The 20,066-nt window shown below is 38.3% G+C and overlaps 1 protein-coding gene across 1 annotated transcript in view; it reads right to left on the reverse strand.

Moving 5' to 3' along the window:
* LOC109477077 (inositol 1,4,5-trisphosphate receptor-like) overlaps positions 1–20,066 on the reverse strand; it is a 122,976-nt gene that overhangs the window by 68,822 nt on the left and 34,088 nt on the right. Inside the window, exons 4-5 of the mRNA XM_019778122.1 lie at positions 757–843; positions 240–398 (exon numbers count right to left, since the gene is read on the reverse strand). Coding sequence (XP_019633681.1) covers positions 240–398; positions 757–843 — 246 coding nt within the window. The remainder of the gene's footprint in view (positions 1–239; positions 399–756; positions 844–20,066) is intronic.

The following is a 20,066-nucleotide window of genomic DNA, read 5'->3' on the forward strand; positions in this document are numbered from 1 at the left end:
TATTCAGTAAGACAAATATCTCAGAAAGGGGGTGAATGGTTGTTACAAGATACCCCCTCTCTAAACTATTGCATCTACATCTACTGCATGTAATCAACAAGATGGCTGCTCCTTGAGGTACTGTAAAAACATGTAGCATATTTTCATCTACTTAAATTGTACTGTAGGTAAAATTTACATGTACTAGTAGATGTAGTCTTGACTAAAGCCCATTGTACACACTTGGCCAGTGTACTTACATTATCCCCTGGTGATCTCAGCTTGTAGAAAGGCTGGATGTAAAACCATGACCCTTCATTTCCAGATGGATCGAGGGTGACTCTCATTGCATTTTTCTCCAGATGTGCCGGGAGGCGCTTGTTCACTGTCAGGAACTTGTTGCTCTTGAGATGGAGAAGCTAGGCAACAGAAATTCACATGTTGTCTGTGGTAACTTTGAACATGGCTATATTCCAAGGGTTTTGCCCTCAGTCTGTCATTCTTGTTGCTAATGATCTAGAAAATTATGGCCACGGTAATCTTGTCAGAACAAATTGGCATGTGTAATAAAACCCTCATACAGTGTACGAAAAAGATTAAAATTATGTCAAATTTTACAACAGGCAGTGAGCATGGCTTTGTCAATTTGGCACAAATAAATCTAAGGCTAGGCAAGGCACACCCCTTTTGTACACCGAGAGTACTAATTTGCACAGAAAACCTGTAGAAGGCTAAGAAGTAAGATGTAAACGTTTTTACCAGTAACAGGTGTCTCACCTGTATGACTCCTCCATACTGAATAACACTGCCAAGTAGCTTCTTGTTCTCAGCTTCGTTCTGCTTCTTCTCCAAGTCTGCTGCATGCTGCAGTAGGAAGAAGAAAATGGTTACTAAACTGCCTTTGTTTTTGAAAGTGCTGAATGTGGACGGAATACAAGATAGTCAGTGTGTGTGAATGTGTTCCTACATTGTATTCCAAGGACTTTGGCGTTGTATACTGCAGCTGTGTTTGATGGTAGTATTGTATGAGGGATGAATTCCTCAAAATTGATTCATATTTCCTAATGTGAATACTAACGTGTAGTTTCCTCTGGTTGGAAAAACACTGGATAATACATAAAAGTTCTTTGTATACAACAAAGGTTTGTACATATGAATACTGTTCCAGTGTAAAGAACCAGTGTGCAGCACCCTATAATGGTTTATACAATGTTCTTGAAAGGCTGTTAGAGCATAGATGATAGAGGCCCCCTACGCTGTAATTTGGACCCGTATTCTATGATTGAGGCTCCTACACTTACTCAGTTACTGTCAATCAGCGTAGGGGTGTTTTTCTTATTCAATTTTAGGGGAGGGGGGGAATGAATCTGAATCATGAATCTTGAAGAAAACTTGAAGCTACAACAGAGGGAAAACAGGAAAGTGTCTTGTGGGACTTCCAGATTAACCATTAACCATAATGTGGTCATGTCTTTGGGAATGTTGTCCTTCTGTACCTGACCCCTAGCTAGCCAGCAACATTAGTGAGAAGGCAGAAAGTACTGAGGATGGTACGCAGGCTACCCGATGCCTACGCTGTGAAAAAATTCTGGCGTGAACCCTGGTTCAAGTCTTTCATCTCAACAATATCTGAACTCTATTGATTCAGTATAGAACATAATATTATGTAAATCTTCACTGTATGCACAAACATGTACAGCTGCCACCTTCCATGAATTAATCATATTATTAATACCGTCTCAAATCATGTTCATGTATAATAGTCTGTTACCATGGAAACAAAACACAACAAAGACAAAACAAAACAGAATCAGGAGGGGGCAAACCAGTAACAAAAATATTTGCCCTCAAGCATTGTGTAATTTTCATATAGAGGATTAGTGAATGTTAACTGTAAGTCACTATTCTGTGATAAAGGTAGTGATATTGTCAAGACATTATTCTTACAGTGCCATGAAATAGGTATGATAAATGTAGGATGCTAATTTAGCTTGTGATAAAGGGATTATACTTGTCTAGTCATATAATACCCAAGGATGATTAATAAAAGCTCAAGCAAAGATATTTGTATTAAAAATTAGTACTATAAAGCTCCAAATGTCTGTGCTGCAGTTATTACTGATACCTGTAATATTAGTACATATTATTACAACCTGGCAATAACCATATATCTCATAATGCACACAACTGTATGACAGTAAACTTCGATAAGGAAAAATGAATTACAAAGTTGAGGAATGGTTGCACCTGCTCTCTTTCTCACTTAAAGATCTGGAGATGAATTCGAGAGACAGGAAACAAGATTTATGAGTAAAGGAAATTAGCATCCTGCAACCATGGTACAATTTACAATGCGGGCAAAAAAAATCTGTCTTGCAAATCGTCCTGCTTTGATGCACATGTATGTTCAGATCATACATTACCTTAAGGGCTGATGAACGGTCTGATTGTACGTTCTTAACTTACTTCGAAACTGGCCGATTTACAAGCATGAAAAATTTGATGCATGCAGTTTTCCTTCTTGAGGTTTTTGGTGTAGATTGGTGTATGAATCAGTTTTCCTACTTCCTTGGTTTTTGGTGTAAATTGGTTTTAAGGTACTGTACCCATCTGTACAGAGAGGAATGTGTACCTAAACTAAGTTCTTATGCTAGTTACTTTCAAGAGGGTATACATGTGGGAATCCTTCATGTACCAAACGTGAATTGGCTCACTACACCTCAAAGAAAAACCCATGCAGACCCTCTTTTAATACATGTGCAAAATGTACACCTTGTAGTACATTGTAGCATGGGCAAGTTTATTAGGAGAGCTAATCCATAATAATAAGAATCAAACAAATTTTGCACCTTTGAAGATTCAAACTTAAAAGTGAACTTTGGGCCTCTGAAAATGCGTCACTCATGACTTGATGACAAGCCGGCGCACTCGGATTGCCGAGCCCCAGATATTACGGATATTGGTTGCGAGCATCAGATGACACTCATCATGCCATCCTCCCGATAATGACTCCTGCACATGTCGGGGTGCAGGCCTACGTGGAATAAATCTCCTTCAAGGACAAACCGCATAAAGCGAGAAGGTCGCCGATGTCAGCAATTACCGCGACACACAAGTTCTCTCTTGATTTGCATTGAGAAAAGCTGGGACCGACCTTCTTGAATGGTGCCAGGGCTGGAAGCTAGACAGGCCTCGAAATGAACTTTTCTTCCTGTTGTCTCAGTACTGTCCCAAATATATATTATTCAATTGTCCCGAAGTGAGGATGAACTGTCCCAACCTGTTTTTTAACCTGTACTAGTATTACATATGACTTCAACTTCAAGCTCATGTTCACTCCCAGGTGCACTATAATTGCAGAGTAGACAGGAAATTCAAGAGGGGGGGGACTTTTCTGGATTCAAAAGCCAGGACGTGTTCTTAGTATTCTCCCAAAAATGTCCCTAAGTGTCTTTTTAGTTGTCCCAGCCTAAATTTTAGTGGTTAGTGGCAATCATACCACCTTTGATTTCGAGCCCTGCTAGATTTTTACTCCTCTTTGAACCCCATTTAACGTGTCTGAGACACACAGAACCACTCTAATCTTGGTGAGCGCTGCTGGGGAATGATGTCTGAATTCCCCAGTTTCTCCCAAGGCACCAGCTCTGTAAGTTATCATGCTGGGCAGTTCCCCAATGTATCATGAACATGTTCTGGCCACAATGCGTGGATGAAGGTTAGACATCCTGGTAATGAGATAGTAGTACACAAGAAAATACTGGTACCCAAATAAATTGATAGATACGTTAGAACTGTCAGATGTTTCCAGTAGCATCCACTATTTTTCGTTTTGCCATTAAATGTCCTTGTTGGCCATTTACATGTAGTCAGCATTACTGGCATGTACAGTACAATGTAAATATGTAAGAGGGCTTATTCTAAGACTTGATGTTTCATGTACATGTACCATTGTAGAGTTCTGATGAATTTTCTAGTCAAAACTTTTATGTCAAAACTTCAAATAATTATAGGACAATAAACCTGAACAACAAACTGTACACGTTTGCATGTTATAGTACTGTACTAGTAAGTCCATTTTGGCCAATTTCTACTCTTTCCAGCCGCTTCTGAAGCCTGGTAGAGGCTACAATCAACCAACACTTGTTCTTTTGCTGTTGCTAACAGTGAACTGAACATCAAACAAATATACATGTATCCTCCCTTCCACCCACCACGTTCAAGCATCATGACTTATGCATCTTAGTACAAAGTTTTATTGAGTTGAAACAAAGACAACCCTATATATAGCCCCTCCTGGCGATGATAATGTATTCTCATCGCTGTCTCATTCATCATTCCTGGGAACATCACTCAGCTCACTCTAATCAGTTGTAGCTAGATGACAAGCTTTGTACCAAAGCCTGGACACGGTATTCACAATCAATAAAGAACACAACGGATTGTGGTCTCAAGCCGTGATACCCTTCAACTTCAAGGTCGACCCTTGTCTATCTGAATCATTACGATTCAACCTGAGACGGGGAAGCAATAGGTGGACTTAATCAGCTAACCCAATGCTTCTGTGCTCCTAGTTGGGCTATTACAGGGCTTGAAATTAAAGGTGGTCCAATGGACACTGACCACTAAAATGTAGGTTGGGACAACTAAAAGTACACTTTGGGACATTTTTGGGACAATAGAAAAATAATCAACATCAGCCCTTCTTTTGTTTATCAGGCACACATCCCAGTTTTGGATCCAAAAAAGTCCCCCCGAATTTCCTACTCTGCAATTATAGTGTGCCTGGAAGTCAGAACGTAAGCAAAATATGGTTGGACTTCAAGCTGTTGTCATACATACTTTCCGAAAAACAGGTTCGGACGTTAAACCTCACTTCGGGACAATTAAAATTTATTTTCGGGACAGTGCTGGGATAATAAGAAAAAAAGTTAATTTCGAGACCTGCTCTGTGATCCTAGTTGGGCTCTTAGATCCAAGTTTCCCCTAACTACCCGTAAGAACGAATTTAGTCGATACGGCATCGGCTAAGACATAACGATAAGATCGTGACCAGCACCCCCAATAACACTTAGCACTAAAAATTGATTTTCTTCAATTCCTTTTTCAGATTCTGAGGATTACCTTTAAGTGGAGACTGACGAAGAGGAAATAAATACAGCTCATAAACTCTGCAAATCTCAATGAAAATGAAAAATCCAAAGGAAAATCATCAATCTTTGAGCTACCAGTGCAACATTTTACCAGATTCTCCATATACTCCTTCATATAAGAATTGATTTTTCAGAAGATTATCTTTACGTGGAGACTGATGAACAGGAAATTAATACAGCGCATAAAATAGATGTTTTAATCACATTCTGTATTTTACTCTGTAAACCTCAACGAAAATGAAAAATCCAAAGGAAAATCATCCATCTTTGAGCTACCAGTGCCACAATTTACCACAACTGTCACTATTCTCCATATACTTGGTACATGTGTATGAGAATTGATTTTTCAGAAAATTAAGTGCAGACTGACTTACAGGAAATGAATACAGATAAACTACATGTAGATGTTTTAATCAGACCTGTATTACTGTAATCTCCAACAAAAGAAAAATCCAAAGTAAAATCTACCATCTTTCAGCTACCAGTGCCACATTTTACCACAGATTCACCACATACTTGGTATGCCTCACACACAGACAGATAAATGTAGTTGGAACAGATTCTATACAGGTGCATGATGTAACTAATGAGCTAAATTGGACCAGGCTGCGGAAGATAGATCCCCCGCCAGCAAAGCGCTTTCTTTAACTACGGTCGCGAAATTGTGGTTTAGCACAAGAATAATTGCTCTTTTCGCTGAGATCTTTAGGTCTTATCTTGTCATGGTTGCTGCATAGAAACGTGATCCAAGCTCGAAGGCGCATTCATATGCGGGTCGAAGGTGTTTGACGTCATTCCCGTTGAAAATCAATGCAAACATCAATGATAACAGAGATGAGCAAAATGTGCTAAGACAAGACATCTCCGCAATGATACGGAGCTCTGACTCCGAATATCAAGATGCCAAAACGGGAATAATAGAGAATGCGAAGAGTTACCTAAAAATAGCCAGGCTTTCATGGTAACAATTTCCTGTAACTGTTAGAGGAAATTGAATGGCTAACAAAAAGTGACACTATGTTCTTCTGGGTTTCTTTTGGTTTTGAGTTCCAAACATTCCATATATTTTTACAGAATGCAAACATCTACTTGTAGCCACCAAAAATGAAAAGGCTTTCCAGGGCTAACAAAAAAGAGTGGTCTAGCTACTGGGTTACTTTTGGTTTTGAGCTCCATATATTGGAAATAATACAGAAAGCAAAGATCTATATAGAGTAACAAAAAATGTTAGGTTTTAAATTTACAGCTACAGGAAAATGATGGACTAACAATAAAAAGTGTGGTCTTCTGGCTTCCTTTTGGTTTTGGTTTGAGTTGCAAATACATGTACATGTATTGGAAAAGAATGCGAAGATCTTGAGTAACCAAAATGGCAAGGCTCTTACGTCTACAGGCAATTGATGGGCTAATAAAAAAAGCATGTTCTTCTGGGTTACTTTATTTTGGTTTTGAGTTCCAAACATTGGAAACAATACGGAATGCAAAGATCTGGTCTAGTAAGAGTAACCAAAAATGGCAAGGCTTTTAGTAACTGCTACAGGCAATTGATAGGCTAATAAAAGAAGTGATTTCTTCTGGGTTACTTTTGCTTTTGAGTTCCAAAATATTGGAAATAATACAGAATGCAAAGATCTAGAGTAACCAAAAATGGCAAGGCTTACAGCTACGGGAAATTACTACTACTACTACTGCTACAGGAAATTGATGGACTAATAAAAAGGACTGTGGGCATTTGGGTTAGTTTTGTGAAAGGCATGTCGCCAACCTCATTACATTTAATGACTCCACATCCTCTCTATTCAGGGACTTGATGTGACTGAGTTGAGGTCAGGAATCTTGCCGCCTGACATGAATCTGTCATGACCCTTATCTGTATGTTACATCATGCACCGTACAGTACAGCAATCAATTCAGCGGGGTACATGCAGTATGCATGCCCAGGAACACTCTGAATCATATGACGTTTGGGCTCGAAATACCACCAGGTCCTGCATGTGCAGGTTAGTGCAGGTGCAATGTACAAATGTATTTCTGATGATGTCTACCTACACCTAACCTGCACTGGTGAAATATAAAAAACAGCACGTCGGCAGAACGTACTGCACCTGTGCAAAACTCGTAATGCATTGTGCATAGCACTTCGGCAGAACGTCTCATATAGCATTATAAGGTCGTATTCGTGTATCTAAGGTTAACATCCCGTCTGTGTAAATATGTCAGAAAAGACATCTTCTGCAACAGGCAAAATTCTAAATGCAACGGTGACCAAAAATCCAAGGAAAACTGAAAAAATCAGGTAATTCTGAATGTTCACTGCAGCAGAGTATTTCCAGCCTTGATATAACATACATATGGACTGTCATGATCTTTCAACATGTTGGAAATTGAAAGATCACGGCAGCTGATTCGTTTATTACAAAACACTGCAGGAAACTTCAAATTGCTTATGCTTGGGTGATCTGTATTCCACAGTTGCACAGCATGCCAGATTAAATTCTAGTTTTTTTTTGAGTGTGTAGACATTACAGTACAAAGAAAATTAAAATCTTCGGAAACCATTTGTTGATAATCTATGTTTAGGAATAGAGTCATGCCTGCATTTTGATGACATATCCTGTTTTAATATTCCATTAAGAAAGAAATCTACAGTTCTTTTGTAATAATAATAATAATAGCAGGAGCTCAAATGGAAAAGTTAACAGCTGCAGTGCTATGGTGGGCTGCATTTTTAAAGCTTACTTCACAATACAGTTATTCATGCTTATCTGTGTATACACCATGAATACAGTACATTAAATTTTTGTCAAGTTGGTTGTGATTGAACAAATCTCTTATGAACTCCTCATGCATTGGGTAATGAACCATCTGAGTAGAAGGAAACATTCAGTCAAATGCGGTGAGTGGAAATACCAGAGGATCGATGCAACTCTGCTACCATTTCTAAAAATAGAACTCCTCACTTGCGAAAGAAAAAGTCACAAGCTTACGTAATATATTACCCTGGAATAATGTAATACTGCAAGCCCTATTTTATGGTTTAATAGTTCTGAATTTTAGTTGTAGTTGAAAAAGACAGCATTGATACATAGTATTACTTATAAAATACAATTTTGCCAACACCAACAATGTTATTGTCATCATACAGATCAAGCAGATATTTTCTCTATACTACTTCACAATTAAATCATATATATTGTACCTGTGTTAGTGTTAATAGAGAAGTTTAAATCCACGGTTTGACTTTGAGAGCATGATCTATATGTTAATCTGAACAAGGGCTTGTAGTAATTGTTTTTGCAGATTGAAGAAGTTTGAGTTCCAGTTTGAGATTTTACTGTTAGTATGAATCAGATCCCCCCCTTTTTTAGTTGCTTTACACATTGAAGTTTGACTTCCAGTTTAAAATCCACAAGTAAATGTTACAGTTACTCTGAACGAGAGCAAGGCAGTGCACTTTTGCAGCTTGAAGAACTGTTTGACCTCCAGTTTGAAATCCATGTATAAATGTTAGCATTAGTCTGAACAAGAGCCACTAGTAGTTGTTTGGTTAGACTGAAGAAGTTTGAAATCCATGTAGAAAATGTTACCTTAACCGTTACTAGACAGCGTTAGTCAGTCAGAATGTTAACTGTGTCTGCCACTATCAGGCTGCTATATTTAGTTTGGAAATTGGGAAGGGATAATCTACCAGCTGTAGTGCTGAGGGAGTAGAACTCAGCCAGTGATCCGTGATGGAAGGAGAAGGCTGCTGGAATAAGGAGCCACACTCCGGCTGGTTTATGATTGGAAGTTTGCCACTGTGCGGGCTGCAATCATGGGGAGTCATCCATCAAAAGATTGATGAGCAGAGAGCTTTAGTATTGTTGGGAGAATACTGCAAAACAGCTATTTGTGATCTAGAGTATTGATGACATCCTCTGGGAACCCCAAAACTGATGCAATTTAAAAAAGCATGCAATTAAATAAGTTTGGCAAAAAAAGTTGCCGTCTTTACAATGTATAAAATCTACGTGGTCAAGAAGGTTGAACAAATTAGTATGTATTGCAAATACCATGCAACTTGCAACATTGTAATCCAACACCACAGGGTGTCTGCTACAGCACCAGTTACCATGGTAACAGACATGTCTGGTCTAGATCATTGACCTTTTTGTTCTGAGTGTGGAGAGGAAGAAGAAAAAGAAGAGAAACAGAGCAAACACAATACGTTCTTTTTGTGAAAGTTACAAAAATATACACATGAACAAAACAGCAGTGCTTTACTTAAGTCAGAATGACAAAGCAACATTGACACATGGTTCATGGATAACTTAGCCATAGCTTCCATGTGTAATAGCAAACACAGACAAACTTTGACTAGGAAAGCCTGTAATGTTGCTACACAGACTGGCTTCAGGGCTAAGATTGTACATTGTCTCATACCCTGGCATTAAGCCAGCTAACTGTCCAAGCAGATCTTTGGGTGGATACAAGACAGTGTAAAATTGGCAAGACAGTATGAAATTGGCAGTCAGTCAGTTACCCATTTGCTGGCGTAAAAAAAAAGATACCAGAAAAGATAAAATGCCTAAGACATGTCAGAAATAAGCCGAAGTAAACCAATGCTTGGAGAGTAAGATAAATAATTATAGAACTGATAAAACTGTCAGAGAGTCTTACTGTTGAGAAGTACATTTTTTTCAATACAAAACTACACCAGTCAGTTCTTTCAAATATCTGACACATACATGTATATAGACATACAAATTGCATTTCTAGTCTAAAATTTTCAACGTAGACTCTTAAAAGTCATCTTGGTGGTAAAAAGCAATTGCATCTTGGTGAGGGGACTAAAGTTGAGTCACACTCCAATGAGTTCCATAATGATGTTTGCATTATTTAAACAAGCTTTGTTGCAGTAAAGCCCTTTAGAATATCTTACATGAGCCCCAGTTTTAAACCTTGGAAATCGTGTGATTACCTATATTTCATCAAATGGGTAAAACCGGAACAGGAATTTCCAGGCATTTATCTTTAAATTAAACCAGAGCATAAAATAGTTATAAATCCTATGTCATTAGAGTAGGAAATTTGTTAGCCATTAAAACTAATTGTGTGCCAAGAGCTCTACTTTGCCTGAAAATAAGTTTTAGCTCACATCCCTCTGAAAGATTATAATAATATTTATTTATTAATATCTCCGCATCAACCTCAGGCAATACAGACTTTTATCGTAATAAAATTATATTGACCTGGGTAAAGTACTAAGACCTGACTGTAATAAACAATCAAGACAGCAAACAGATCTGGCTAGGATCCAGGATATTAAATTTGGCTCAAAAGATTAAGTTGTAAATCCTAGCATGATCCAATCTCGTCCAATTTCTGGCTGGCAATATTTGTAAGGGAGGTTATCTAGTGTGGTTATTGCATCAGGGACTGCCTCCCCCCTTCGCTCTCAGAACTTTATATAAGAAATCTGGAACCACTGAAGGAGGTCAGGCTTTGGCTAGACCAGGTGATGAGGCCTACAGAAGGAAATGTTGTGTTTCTGGTAAGAGCCCCTGCCACACATTCATGAATTTGGCCTCCTGAATACTAGCCGAACATGTTTACCTCATTTCTGTTGCAAAATAAAAAGTGATACAAACATGTAGTATACAGTGTACTTCTTTGTTCTAAGTTGATCAATATACATCTGCTTGTTTATCTGTATAATCAAAATAAAGTATGAATTATGATGTTGAAACTAGAAAGGCAACATTTGCAAAGAAAATGCATAATGTTTACCTTCGCATATGGTCTTCTCTGTTACTAAATTCTTACTCAAACACATTCATATATATGGTGACAGGAGTCTAAATCCCTCCTGCTATAAAATTGCAACATGATGTAACATAACACCAGTTCCCATGGTCACAGCTGTCTGGTTCAGGTCATTGACCTTTTGTGTTTGGAGAAGAGGAAACTGAGCAATGTACCTACAATGTAACCAGCATCATGATACATTCAGTTTTACATACTCAGTACTTGTTGGATCTCTTTGGCTGAAATCACCTAAAAAAAATAGAAAAATTTTTTCAGGACTGTAATCGGAAACAACATGTTAATTTTCCTAGTCCTATGTGTCATTGAGTGATTCACTGTCTGTGTGAGCTATATCTATGTAGTTTCCCCAACCGATCTTTTAACCACTTAAAACACACAGAGGATTAACACTTGAATATCAAATACCACTGCATCATTGGTTAGTGATGCTTTAGGCTAAGTTGAACTACGTGAGGGGCGCTATCTTTAGCATCATTTCCCATTTGAAATTCTGATACATGCTTTTACGACATTCATTCAGCACTAGAATATTTGACCTGGAACTACCCTTGTTCAACAAAGCAAAAAATCTGCCCTTTAACGTAGTCTAAGGACCTAATTTCTATGTTTCCTGCTCATTGCACATGGCTATTAGGTCAACTTTGATATATTCTACCATTTTTATAATTGCGCCACTGTACAATCCAAGAAAACACAATTGCTTATTGCAGGCCTTAAAGGATTTTATCTGAACCTTTGTTTATTCATGTAAAGCTCAAATCAGCCTGCAGGTCGCTTTTCATTGAGGTCACCAGGGAAGAGTCAGACAAAATATACAAAAGATACAGTTTACATCACTTGAACTCCTAATAAATTTTTATTACAAATACATGTATATGGCTGGGGGTCTCCCCAGAAATTCTTAGAGGAGAGGTGCTCCCTAATCGGTTGATGGAAAAATGAGAGAATTTTCATGAAAATACTAAGAGAGATACAATATACAAAATTTGAACATTTTGGGAGGAGTGGTAGGATTTTGGGAAGAGTGGCAACATCCTTGTTTCATTTAATTGCTTGGGGAGAGCCCTCAGGATCATCATTTTTTAGGTACAAAATACATAATAATTGTGAGATCTGGTATACCCGTTGTTTTGGTGATTCCTGATTTCTGCAACCTTAAGTGTCTCATCTAGGTAACCAGAGTTGGAGCCATGCATGTGTATGGTCGTAGTCTGTTCCAGACAGTTCCACAGTAGCCTATAGATCTTCTTAAGCTCTCTTGCTGAGGTTGTGGGACAACTAGTTCATTGCTTAATGTTTGTCATTTATCTTACAACCCCCATAAGAAAAATCTACTTCCAACCTTAATTACCTGGATGACATTTCGATCTCTGTACAGTAGACATCTTCTATCATGTCCTTAATGGTCTATCTGGTTACACATAAAAATCTTGGCTTTGTTTCATTTCCTTTCCATGAGCTGTTTTCAGTGCAGGGTTTGAAATACCACCTGCGCTTGCGGGTTAGTCTAGGTAAAATTGGAGCTGTGCAGGTATTTCTGTAACTAACCAGCACTGGTCCATGTACTGGGTTCATATACTGATGTGGGAGCGTGTGGGTGGTGTTTTATTTGCTGCATTTTCTGTTAGTGTTATTAAGAAATATTGGCAGTTTTTAGTCTGATCCATCCCTCCTAAACTTTGGCTGGTGCAAGTAATTTTTCTATCTTACCTGCGTCAGTGCTGGTATGCAGAAAAAGTGTATTTTGAGCACTGCAATAGAACATTAAACCACATGATTTTATCCGACCCATAGATTGCGGGATGCTTCTAGACAAATTTGTTTGATATCCCGGTCTGAATGGAATTCTAAATCCCATTGCTAGGGTACAACACAAGTCAAACAACGTGGGTGTTACTTCTTCCCTAAAGGGACTGGAACTCATCCTGATAAAATGCTTTTCCGAATGGGTGATAGTATCTCTGGGGATCCGGTGACAAAACCGCGAGTTATAAATCAGGAAAAATGGTCCTTGGTTTTCCCTGCCCCGCAGACCTCACACCTCAGACTGGGGATGGTTAATTGGTGAGTTTGGTTGCAGAAGGCACGGCAATCCATCTTTCAGTACCAAGGAGATGCCTGGGTGTTAAAGGTATCCAGTGCAGTGTTTTTAAAGTCAATATTCTAGTCACTTATCTAAATACAGAGTTGAAACAACACTGTTCCAATGTATATTGACCCTCGTGGAGCAAAAATTCCCAAAATTCTGACGAAAAATGGTTACATGGGAGGGCCCTGTGTTGATTTTTAGGGTACCACCCAAAAAATAAAGGACTCATCTTGAGTCTTGTTTCTGCTCAAAGTATGGAATGCTGACTCAAATGTGCTAATGTGAAGCAGTATGTCTCAATATCAGAAAGATGGCCTTATTCAGAATTTCTTCCAGTTTTGCTGCCCTAAAATCAATCGCACCGGATGCCTTTAAAGGTGCCAATGCAGTTTATTACAGGTTAAAAACACGATTGATGACTTAATTGGTGAGTTTGGTAGCGGAATACACAGCAATCCATCTTTCAGCACCAAGGACAGGCGTAGGTGTTGAAACCCAACCAACTGGTTAAAGGTGTCAATGCAGTTTCTACAGCTTTGAAACATTTAGATTTGGTGAGTTGATTGGTGAGTTTGGTAGCGGAAAGCACAGCAATCCATCTTTCAGCACCAAGGAGAGGACCAGGTGATGAAACAGAACTAACTGGTTGAAGGTTCCAAATGCAGTTTTTCTGACTTGCAAACAATTTTTTTCATGGTAAATATTCTAATCACTTATCTACATACTGAGTTACTAATTTGAAAGAACACTATCATAGTGTACATCGACATTCATAGAGCAAAGTGCCAAAAATGTGACGGAAAATGGCTACCAGTAGGTTCCTGGGCTGATTTTTGGGTACCACCCAGAAAATAAAGAACTCATCTTGGGGCTTGTTCCTGCAATGTTTTAAATGCTTAAAGTAGGAAATACTGATGTGGTAATGTGGGGCAGCATGTGTCAATACTTAGCATCATACAAATTGCCTTATTCAGAATATTCCAGTTTTGCCACATTTTGCCTATTGGTCTGACTGGTACAAAAACCAAATTCAGAGATTTGGAGATAAAACTACTTAGTTAGTATTAAAAGAAATAGCTTTCAAACAATTCAAAGATTTGAAGATGGAACTATGAAAGCAAATATGATGGTTTCTTTGGGTTCAAACATTTAAAGATTAAACTTAAATATCATGGCTTTCTTGACATAACATATCATAACACTAGCAATATACATGTACCAGCCAAAGAAATCTCCAAATGAACAGTGCCTTTTCACTGTGAGTGATTTGACCTTCAAAATGCTACCAGGTCAACTCCACTTGAGCCCTTGGCTTTCTGCGGACCATTAAGGTTTCTATCTTTGACTTATCGCTGGTTGATGTGGGCAACTTATGTGGGCAGTGATGTAGCCTTTGGGATTTATGACACTGGGAAATACATTCTTCATAAGCTCCTCAAATCCCCAAGTACCCACAATTACATCCAATATATCTTTCACTTTGTCATAGGAGGCAAGATGAGGGTATCTGAATGGTAGTAAAATACGCAAATTTTTGCTTTTAGCTAAACTTACTGGACAAGATTATTATAAATAGTAAATAAAAATCGTATGCAATATTCTATTATCCCAAACTTCCTTTTGACTAGAATAACTGTCTCTCAGTTCACATGGTAGAAAACTAGAGTTCCACGACTTCATACCTTTGCCAAATGATGTTTATCTTTACGACTGACAGATTACATTTCCTATTAATTATGCAAATAAGATGCTCATTTGCATGAATTGCATCAGTTGATCATATTCTCAACAAAATGATAGTCTTATCTCAATAATGAAGACCATTCTGAAACTTCCTCATAAATTATGCAAATAATTTCCTGATTTGAATAAGTTATGTTTGATGTTCACCTTTTACCTAACTTCCACTCCCTACGCTCACTCGGTGGTTTATTTGGTGGTTATAGCAACTGACAAGACTTTATCACACCATATACACCTGATAATCCTTCCCTTTTAAACTACATGTGTCATAAGTTTGAATAGTTCTATAATCAGAATACAGAGATTTACATAATTACCTTCGCCAAGAAGGTTATGTTTTCAGTAGCGTTTGTCTGTGTGTGTGTGTGTGTGTAATTTAGCAAGATAACTCGAGAAGCAGTGGATGGATTGGAATGAAACTTGGTAGGTGGGTAGGTCTTCATGAGACCTAGAAATGATTAGATTTTGGGCCCCCTGGCGGCTTTCCTAGGTACTGCAGCTGAACTTCCGGTTTTGATATCTCATGTTCTGGACATGCTAGGGTCACGAATTTTGGTTGGTAGATAGCTTTGGGGGTAGGGAAGAAGTGACATGAGATTGGGTCCCCTAGCGCCTTGTTCTGGAACTGCAGGAGCATTTGTTGAAAAAAATTTGAAGGACGATAACTCAAGATCCGGTTGACGTATTGTCGTGATTTTTGGCATGTATGTAGTTGAAGTGATGCTTGACATAATCAGATAGCAATTATGCAAATCAGGAGCTAATTTGCATAATTAATGAGGAAATTCTATAAATCTGCTTTGTTCGATAATAGAACTATTAAACACTTGTGACATCTACTTGAGAACGAGAAAAACATCTGAGGATATAGATTATGTAAATGAGAACCTAATTTGCATAATTAATGGCAAATTCTTATAATTCCATAGTTGTCACTGCTGCACCCAATTTCATACTTGCCACATTTGGAAGTTAAGTGAAGTGAAGTGAAGATCAATAAACATAATTTATTCAAATCATGACCTCATTTGCATAATTTATGAGGAAGTGCTATAATAGCCTTTTTGTTATGATAAGGCTGTCATTGGATGGAGAATATGATCAACTGATATAATCCATGCAAATGAGGCTCTTATTTACAAAATAAATGATTAAAATTGTATAATTTGTCACCCGCAAGCGTTAACACCATTTGGCGAAGGTATGAGATCGTGGAACTCTTGTTTCCTCATCAAATATCCCAGTCTTCAAAGTTAACTTGTCTAGACATAGGCTACAATAGCTAATATCACAGTATCTGTGACAACGAAATGTGAGAAGGAAATATCCTCTCAAGTCAGCCTCAGGTAATTTACTGAGGCTAGACAGAGGAGATTTGTTGATTACCAACAATGGAATAAAAAATCTTGATAGGAAGGTAACAAATCATCCCTGCCTATCAGCTTGCTAGGTGATCATCTATCATCTGAATTCCCAGGAAAGTGTGTTACATGCATGATGGCAAATGACTCCCACTAGATGAGTGGTTCTACCATTACATAAGCTTTAACTTAAAAATTGCATGGTTCTCAGTGGCAAATGTGAAGATCTTGGCACATTGGCAGCACCAAATCTGTCTGTGTCCTCATCAGTGTGAGGAAAGGAGGGAAGTCCCGTATTGAAGTGCCTTTCCCAAGGGCATCAGGCATGTCAGGGGATCTAAACCAGAACCTCTTGGTCACAAGCTAAATGCTCTGACCATTAGTAGTCACCACACAATGTTAAGCTCTAGAAATCCTGATGAATATCCATAGCTTCCTCCCTTCCATCTAGGAGTCAGGCGTTTGTGCTAAATTTTTTTTAGTAAAAAATTATTTCAAGTCAAAATGGCTAATAAACTGGTGGATTTACCAACTACTACGTACATGTATCAGATCTCATACCAGCTCAGAAAAGAAAAAGAAATAGTCATGCCTTCAAGGACCAGAGTTATCAACAAAGGATCGAGGTGTTAGAAAACTTGAATGTACTTTGTAAAACAATCGTATAACTCGCTACATGATACTACATGTATAGTATCTTGGAGATAAAATTGATTACAGATCAATTTTATCCAAGACGTCATCATGTACATGAAATTGCCAATTTATTAAATAATTATTAAATAATTGCCAATTCATTAAAAACTGAAAAAAGAAATCTCTCTAACATTTTACATTTCACGATGTTTTCACTGTGCAAGTACTAATAGGTACTGTAGTATACAGTAGAGTGAATTCGTTCCTCCACTAACTGAAATTGATCACACCGCAGTCGTCCCTATATTATTGCCAATAGGGGTAATAGGCCAGAGCAGGCCAGCAGTGGCCTCTGGGCTTGTGTGACCAGAAGAAGATATGGGTCACTTCATCAATCCTGCCAATAACTAGCCAGGGCTTGAGGTCTGCATATGAAGGATAGTGCAGGTAAAACTGGGGTGGTGCAGGTATTTTTGTATGATGTCTACCTGCACATTACCTGCACTCATCTATGTTATGAGTATGAGTACGTAATACTCTCCAAGCAGACAATTTTGGTTAATCTTTTACCTTTGCCAAAATTAGGTTATGTTTTCGGTGACATTTGTGTGTGTGTGTGTGTGTGTGTGTGTGTGTGTGTGTGTGAGTGAGTTGTATCCGTCAATGTGAACTTTTGAAGGCTTAGATGAACTGTCTTGATATTTGGTATGTGGGTAGGCCTTGATGAGACCTACAAATGATTAGATTTGGGGCCTCTGGCAGTGTGTTGACATATCTTTTAGGCATTTTATCATTTTTATTTCTCATCTTTTGGCAAATGGACACTGAACTGTCATTTGTTACTGCCTTGCCAATTTAATACTGTTTTGCAGCCACAAAAAGATCTCAGTTCAGATCTGCTTGGAGATTATGTAATGATGTAGATTTTTGTTTGTTGTGCTGAGAATTTGAGTTGTTGCCACGTGTGAAATGCTAAATAAAGAATTTAAATGATTTCATAAATTTTTGTTTGATGCTTACGTAATTCATCAAAATCTATTTTTCATTCAAAGCAGTGCGGGTAAAATTTGTCTGGTGCAGGTAATTTCCAATGCAACCTGCAAAAACGATTTTGGATCCCTGCTAGCCATTTTCACACTAAGACCACAATGTTACTGTGATCTGTAAGGGCTTAATTCAAGTTTAGGCCACACCAATTTAATTTCTTGATTCTTGTTTTTTTTTTTCACAAAAAATACAAAGTGACAGGGTGAAAAAAAAGGCATAGGGATCCTACGATATCCCTAAATACTATGATTGGAGCCATGAAGTCAACACACCAGGCTGGTTTAAACAATGAATTTTGATTCAAAGCACTACCTTTTTAATATGAGCGTTTTGGAGTGGATCCAGAACCTGAATCCTTTTCTTTTTGCAAATCAAAAAAAATTGAAGCGGGCAAATCTAAGAACCAAATGATTAATGGTGTAGCCTTGTCCTGGTTGGTCACACCAATATCCCTTCAACACGCCAGTGGTCATTCGGACACACTAATGGTTTTATCAAGTGTGGGCGTTAATACTATCTATTCAAAATCAATCTTTTTCTGGGTTAAGTACCCTGCTCATAGAGCAACCTATATCAGTAAGGCCACAGCAAGTAAATTTTATGGATGACATCCTCCGCAGACTCAAAATCTAATGCGAGCGGGCGAAAAAAAACAAGGCGGGCCGAAAAAACAAGGTTCCTACATTTTGAAAATTTTGATTTAATCATTGTACAAATGGTTTTGATTCAGTTGCAGTCATATACACATATCACTGCATCTAAGTAAGAAACAAAACATTAAATCAGAGCCTTTTCTTGTCTCCTCTCTTCATAGTTATCTGCCATCCACCTTGCGGCATGGCAACGGACATTTTTGCCCATTTTCGGCATGTTGACCACTGTCAAAGGGCAACAAAATTTGTTTCTTTTCTCTCCAAAATCAGGTGAATATTATTATGTGCGCTGATGTCATCCATAAAAATTACTTGCTGTGGCCTAATGGATTCCTTGCCCTCTTAAGACACGAGTTACAAGTTATAAATAGGAAACAATCTCAAGGTCTTTCTTGAACCTCTTCTTCTTTCCCTTAGCTTTCACATGTATTTCATCAATCATTAATGGCATAAAAAGGTTAAAATTGACCAGACATTGATTAGGCCATAGGGCAAAAATGCAATCAGGCAAGTGGGCTTAAGGTATATTAGAAACGGCTTTGCCTTTGTATAACATGCAATATGAATATCATCAACCTTTAACATGATGCGAATCAATCTATGGTTCATCACTTTTTATCTGATATTGATGTTGACAGCGATGAGCTCACAATGAAAGCATTCTGAGCAGTGCTCTAGCCAGCCTTTTTTTTCTGTCATCTCAATTTTGTTAGACATGACATGTTGAGTGTGAAAATATTGGAGAAATTTTGAAATCTTGACTCTCTGAGACGCAATTTCTTGCATTTTGAGGGGAAAATTTTGGTATTAGACCACGCTTAGTTTTATGACATCTCTTTCCAATCCTTCCAATCTTTCCAAAATTCTGAGTGGTGCAGGTAAAATTTGTCTGGTGCAGGGTAATTTTCAATGTTACCTGCACCAGTGTAGGTATGCAGAAAAAAGTATTTTGAGCCTTGCATACGTACAATCATGTATAAACATTATATGGGACCTTTCATCTCTTCTCACCTACTAGCTAAATACTGCCTTGTACAGCAACGGTTTATTCAGACCAATTATTTATATCATGTTACTGAGGTAACAGCATTCCAGCTATTGCAGTCTGGTATACCCTCTAGTCCTTCAAAAGACTTACTTATACCACAGGTCTCCAAGCAGAGGTTTGGGTTATTTTTTTCAAAACATATTTTTAGGCTTTTTTATTGGGGTTTCTTTTTTGCGCTGGAGTGTTTCTTTAACCAACCCAACCTCTGCCGGCAGTCGAAACCATCAATGCGCTATAAACCTAATCACTTTAACATATTACGGTCGTTCTACAAGTAGGTGCGAACCAGACGCATGAATAGGCACAGTCAGCAGGAGGTGTGTGGCCGAATGAATGCCTTTCTGACTGACTAGATGTGTGATAATCCACCACAGTAAAATGGATATCCCTTATGATAATATGATGGTTCCCGGGGAGGAGCACTGTCACCTTTCTTGAATATATGTTTGCCCCGCCCCGGGGTGAGTGCCGGCAGAGGTTGGGTTGGGTGAAACCTTAGCCTGACTGAACCTCGCTTTTCGACGGCTCCCTAGTAGTCCGCCAACGGCAGCC

Source organism: Branchiostoma belcheri, unplaced genomic scaffold (genome assembly GCF_001625305.1).
Source record: "Branchiostoma belcheri isolate BF01 breed outbred unplaced genomic scaffold, Haploidv18h27 scaffold4, whole genome shotgun sequence".
Classification (NCBI taxonomy): Eukaryota; Metazoa; Chordata; class Leptocardii; order Amphioxiformes; family Branchiostomatidae; genus Branchiostoma; species Branchiostoma belcheri.